Source organism: Nannobrachium achirus (genome assembly GCF_963921795.1).
Source record: "Nannobrachium achirus genome assembly, chromosome: 19".
Taxonomy (NCBI): Eukaryota; Metazoa; Chordata; class Actinopteri; order Myctophiformes; family Myctophidae; genus Nannobrachium; species Nannobrachium achirus.
In genome coordinates this window covers 47612807-47617790 of record NC_137826.1, presented here as the reverse complement: position 1 = coordinate 47617790, position 4984 = coordinate 47612807, and the positions used below count along the sequence as shown (strand labels likewise).

Here is a 4984-nt window from a genome sequence, read left to right as displayed (position 1 = left end):
CGGCGCGGCCCTGGCCCGCTCTTCGCAGGCACTCGCGCCTGCAGCGCTCGGGGGCGAAGAGCAGGACCAAGGTCCGCTGGCCTTCGCGCCGCTTGCAATGTCGTGGACAATAATTACAGTCGGACATTGGACAACTGGGATTTTCCCGCCCAAACTAGTGGGTCCCACACTCTTTTGGGTTGCGACTCGAGCGTAAAGGTTTGGTCACCACTGCTCTGACTAAACTCAGGTCGGTTTCGACCTCAGCTGCAGGAAAGGAACAGTGATTTAGGCTCCTTCGACCCCTGACCTCCAAACTGAATGTAGATGACAGTTAATGAATGTTAAAGGACTCACATCTGCTCCCAAACACACGCTAATGGGGGCTTTATCCTGCACTCCCCTGGCATACACAGACAGGCGTGCACACACTCACACACTCACACAGACACGCACACTCTCTCTCTCTCTCTCTCTCTCTCTCACACACACACACACACATGCGCACGCACGCGCACACACACACGCGCACACACACACGCACGCATGCACGCGCGCACACACACACACACACACACACACACACACACACACACATACACACACACACACACATTCACACAAATTGGTCTACCACACAATTCTGCTTCCTGCATACCAGTTAATGGCAAAAAGAAGACATAAGGTACCAGCGTTTGTAGCTTGGGCATGTTCTGCAAAGAGATTTTCACGTAGAGCAGGGGTCTTCAACGTTTTCAGGCCAAGGACCCCTTAGTTGAGAGAGAGATAAAGCAGGGACCCTCACAGCATTATATAGAATCCATATAGCTTCATCGTTTGACAGCACAATCATCAGTGTATTTTGGATTCATGTCAATTTGTGTTTTCAGATATTTAACCACTTGAACCGTCAATACTTAATAAACATGACCTTTCACTCTGTACTTAGTGTGCTCTTTTCCCCCTCTACACCAAACCACGTTGCTGAAAATAGCCTGCTATTTTTGTCTAAAGTTCTCAGAATATGGACTCTGTGGTTCAAATGGTTAAAACAAAAAAGGAGAAAAAAAAGTTTCTATCACATAAAGATTTGGAGGACCCCCTGTAGTAACTCTGAGGACCCCCTAGGGGTCCCGGAACCCCTGTTGATTTTTAGAACACAGTTCTTATATGATACAATCGATGGGGAAAATAATCCATAGGCGAGGGGATAGCACCCTCTAGTGGCACGACTCTACACCTGATGTAATCACAACTTGCAATACAACTCACTGATGTCATTCCAAGGGTGACAATTGCATCCCACATGTTCTTCTAATGGCTTTGATTGTCACCGTTTAGATTGCTCTGCAAGTGATCCAAGCCAGTTCTGTTTTCCCACATCCCATTTGTCATTTAATGTCACGAAGGCAAGATTACATAATCTTTTTTTTAATACATGTATACAAATAAATGATCAATACAAAAATAATACTCAAAGGTGATGGGGACAGCTGGGTGCTTTTTCCTAGTGTAATTCAAGGGTTCCCAAAATGTTCAGGTCACAACCCCCCAAAAGAATCCTATTTGAGCTGGGGACCCCCCGTCCTCCCCTCATCCTCCCCACCCTGAAAAGCACTAGGAATTGTAGGCTGCTGGCAATACATTTAGTTTGACTCGGTTCCTCACATATATTGCGAAAATAGCCGAACTACAAGCTCACAACACCTCGCACTGTGTTGTGAGCTTGTAGATCATCTATTTTCACAATGTTTGCCTCTTTCTTTTCAATTTGGCCAATCGATATCGAAAATCTCTTAGGTCTTCAATTTTAACTTTAGAAACTGTATGTTGGTTCTTTTACTGTTGAGTGAGAAAACAACATTAAGCTAATCACTCCCAAAATAATAACCCAATTAAAGACCCAATTATTGGCTTAGGAATCCATTGGGTGAGTAATTGACAGAAAGAAAATAAGAAGTTATTTTTGGAGTGGAATATCCCTTTAACCATTATGCCCAAACTTTTGGCATCTTTAAAAATAGTTCCAATTGCCAATCTACAAGCTCTCAACGTCTCGATGTAGAGCGTCTATTTTAAAAGGATTTTCAAAACTGTAAAGCATGGATGGCTAAAAGATTTAGACATAAGGGGTAAGGTGGCACACCATCTATTATTCCCAGTCATTGTGTTGAAATAATTAAATATCATTCACTAGACCAGCAACGGCCTACAAGGGCAGTGTTTGGGCACACTTTTCATGTCCCAAGAATACATGGGCAGGGCACACCAACATAATACGGGGGTGTAAACATCATCACTGTCAGGAAGAAACCTTGTATCTCCAAGTTTCAAATTTGTAAGTTTCTTCACAAAGTAAAGCGCTGCTTCATCATACAAGGCTGTCGCACAACAGTAGTGAAAACAGCAGATCTACAAGCACACAACGCCTCGTTGTGTGCTTGTAGATCGGCTGTTTTCAATAGTTTAAAATCATTTTTAAAATGATAAATACAATACTGGCTTTCAGGCAGTTTCAAGGGGTACACTTGACCCTTCTCAGGGGCACACCAAAGGACAAGGTCCCCAGGCACAGTGGTTGAGAAACACAGTACTAAGGAACGATGAAAGATCCCTGACATTATCAGTATATAGCTGATGTTGTCAGTCTATGGCCATACACATATCGGCGGTCCTGGAAAACAATCATAAAGATTCTAATATTGACTGGTATTCCTCTTTAAAGACGGGTTTGTCTAAATGTCTACAAACGTCCTAGTCTTTAACTCATTTACTACCAATGAGAAGTTATGACGAGCTATTTTAAAAAGCCTGCTGTACCAATGACGAGTCTTGACGGATTTCTTTTTTATTGCATTTAAACCAACATTACACTGCAGTTTATCTGCTCAAAAAGTAGCGATTCTTGTTTTGAACAGGGAAAAAAAAAGATCTGCATTGCCTCCCATGTTCAATTTTGCAGGAAAACGCCCATTTCTCAGGGTCCTGATCCGGCCACTCGTCTTCTGCATTCACACGCTGCGAGCACATTGAAAGGTAAGAAAAGCAAAAAAATAACCGGGATATGACGAGTAGTTTGGTTAAATATTCCGGTAGTGAATGAGTTCAAGAAGAATACCAGTCGATTTTCTTGATTTAGACTCTAAATCAACATCCCCATCATGTCAAGTACATTGTTCTACCGTCACAATGACCTTCTCTGGCAATATCTTCAGAGGGAGAGCAGAAATGGCGTTGATGTACGGAAACAGCGTGTCGGTGAACGTGTGCGCGAAGGTGTGCACGTGCGTGTCAGTGTCCGGGTCGGAGAACGACAGCTTCCCCTCGTCCCAGTCCAGCCGGACTCGGATCCTGCGAGGTTTCTGCTTCACCGAGAGGATGGAGGGCTTGGTCTCCGTGCTGTGCGAGTGTGCTGCCGTGTAGTACTTATCCTCAAACAGGCCGATGCTCCAGCATTTGCCCCCTACGGTCCCCTTCCTCAGGTAGGTCTCCGCCAGCAGCACGCCCAGCTCCCACTGCTCGCCGTCTCCCACCTCCACGTCCCAGCTGTGGGTGCCCGAGTGGAAGCCCTGGGAGCCCAGGACATGCCAGTAGTGGTCGAACCTCTCCGGATTGTCGGGCAGCGGCTGGCGGTCTCCGCCCCACGACACGCTGGTCAGGTCGTCGGAGAGGACCAGCGCCGGGTAGGCGGTGTTGGGGTCGAGGATGACGGGCGCGTACGAGACGATGTCCTTCATCTTGTCCCAGACTCTGAAGGCCAGGTTGCCCAGGTGCTTGGCCACGTCGATCAGCACCCCCGAGACCGGCTGCGGGTCCGGCAGCGTGAACTGGACGTGCGCCATCGTGGCCTCGAAGTTCAGCATGAACAGGATGGGCTCGGCTCTCAGCTGCTCCTCCACGGCTCGGATTTGGCGCGACAGTGCGGACATCTCTCCGTCCAGAGCCTCGATCCTCTCCCTCATCGTCCGACTCTTCCGCTGCTCTTCCTCCCTCAGCGCGGCGACGCAGGCCTCCTCTTCGTCCTCCAGGAAACGATGAAGCTTCTTGAACTGCTCCTTCATCTGCGTCTCCGTGTAGCGAGTCTGGGCCTTGATGTGCGCCGCCGTTTGATCGTAGCTCGCTTTGACTTGATTGAAGGCGTCCAGCTTCTCCAGCAAGAGGTTCAGCGACTTCTGGACGCCCAGCTTGTGATCCAGCGCCACTTCGTCGATGGGGCTGAAACCGTGGCCCGTGTGTCTCTTAGAATCCTTGCACACGACGCACGTGGGCTGCTGACACTGCAGACAGAAGAGCTTGAGTTTCTCGGCGTGCAGACCGCAGAGGACCTCCGTCGACACCCTCCGGTGTCTCTCCTGCACGAAGGCCTCGCACAGGTTCTTCAGAGCCAGGTTGCAGACGGGATCGTTTAAGTTGACCTTCTTACAGACCGGGCACTCCTTTATCACCTTGTTGCTCCACCACTCCTGCAGACAGGCGTCGCAGAAGCTGTGGCTGCACGACAGGAGGACGGGAGCCTTGTAGACGTCACAGCACACGGGACAAGAGATGTCCTCTTCTGAGAACAGAGACAACTGGGAGGACGCCATGATGACGACGGTTTATGGTCTCTGAGAGTTCAGGTACGAAACGATCAACTCGAGAATCAGCCAGTGCTCAGTGGTTGGTGACGCTCCCTCTGTAGAATCTTTACTTCTACTATGAATCCTTATCCTGCCTCCAGGGAATACACGCCACCGTTGTTGGTCTTCTACTTGTTGCACTTCAGTCAGTCAGAAGCACCCATCACGTCATCAAACTGTAATAAATAAATAAATAAAAACAATGCATTAAATATGAGTTCATATTGCACACATAGAAACATGAAAAATGTGGGTGATTATTCAGCCTGTCAAACCAGGAACCCTTGAATAACTGTGCACGCGCGTGCCCATTCATACACCGTACACGTTCATGCAAACCAGGCTTGTCAACTCTCCTGGATTTTGAACCCATCTCCTGGGAGTCT

At 48.1% G+C, this 4984-nt stretch overlaps 1 protein-coding gene across 1 annotated transcript; it reads right to left on the bottom strand.

Moving 5' to 3' along the window:
* Positions 1–2944: 2944 nt before the first annotated feature.
* Positions 2945–4565, bottom strand: LOC308304886 (nuclear factor 7, brain-like; the record flags this gene model as incomplete). The annotated part of the gene is made up of 1 exon (XM_080749514.1): positions 2945–4565. The coding sequence occupies one exon, from the start codon at positions 4563–4565 to the stop codon at positions 3144–3146; it is 1422 nt and encodes a 473-aa protein (XP_080605640.1). The 3' UTR covers positions 2945–3143.
* Positions 4566–4984: the final 419 nt, after the last annotated feature.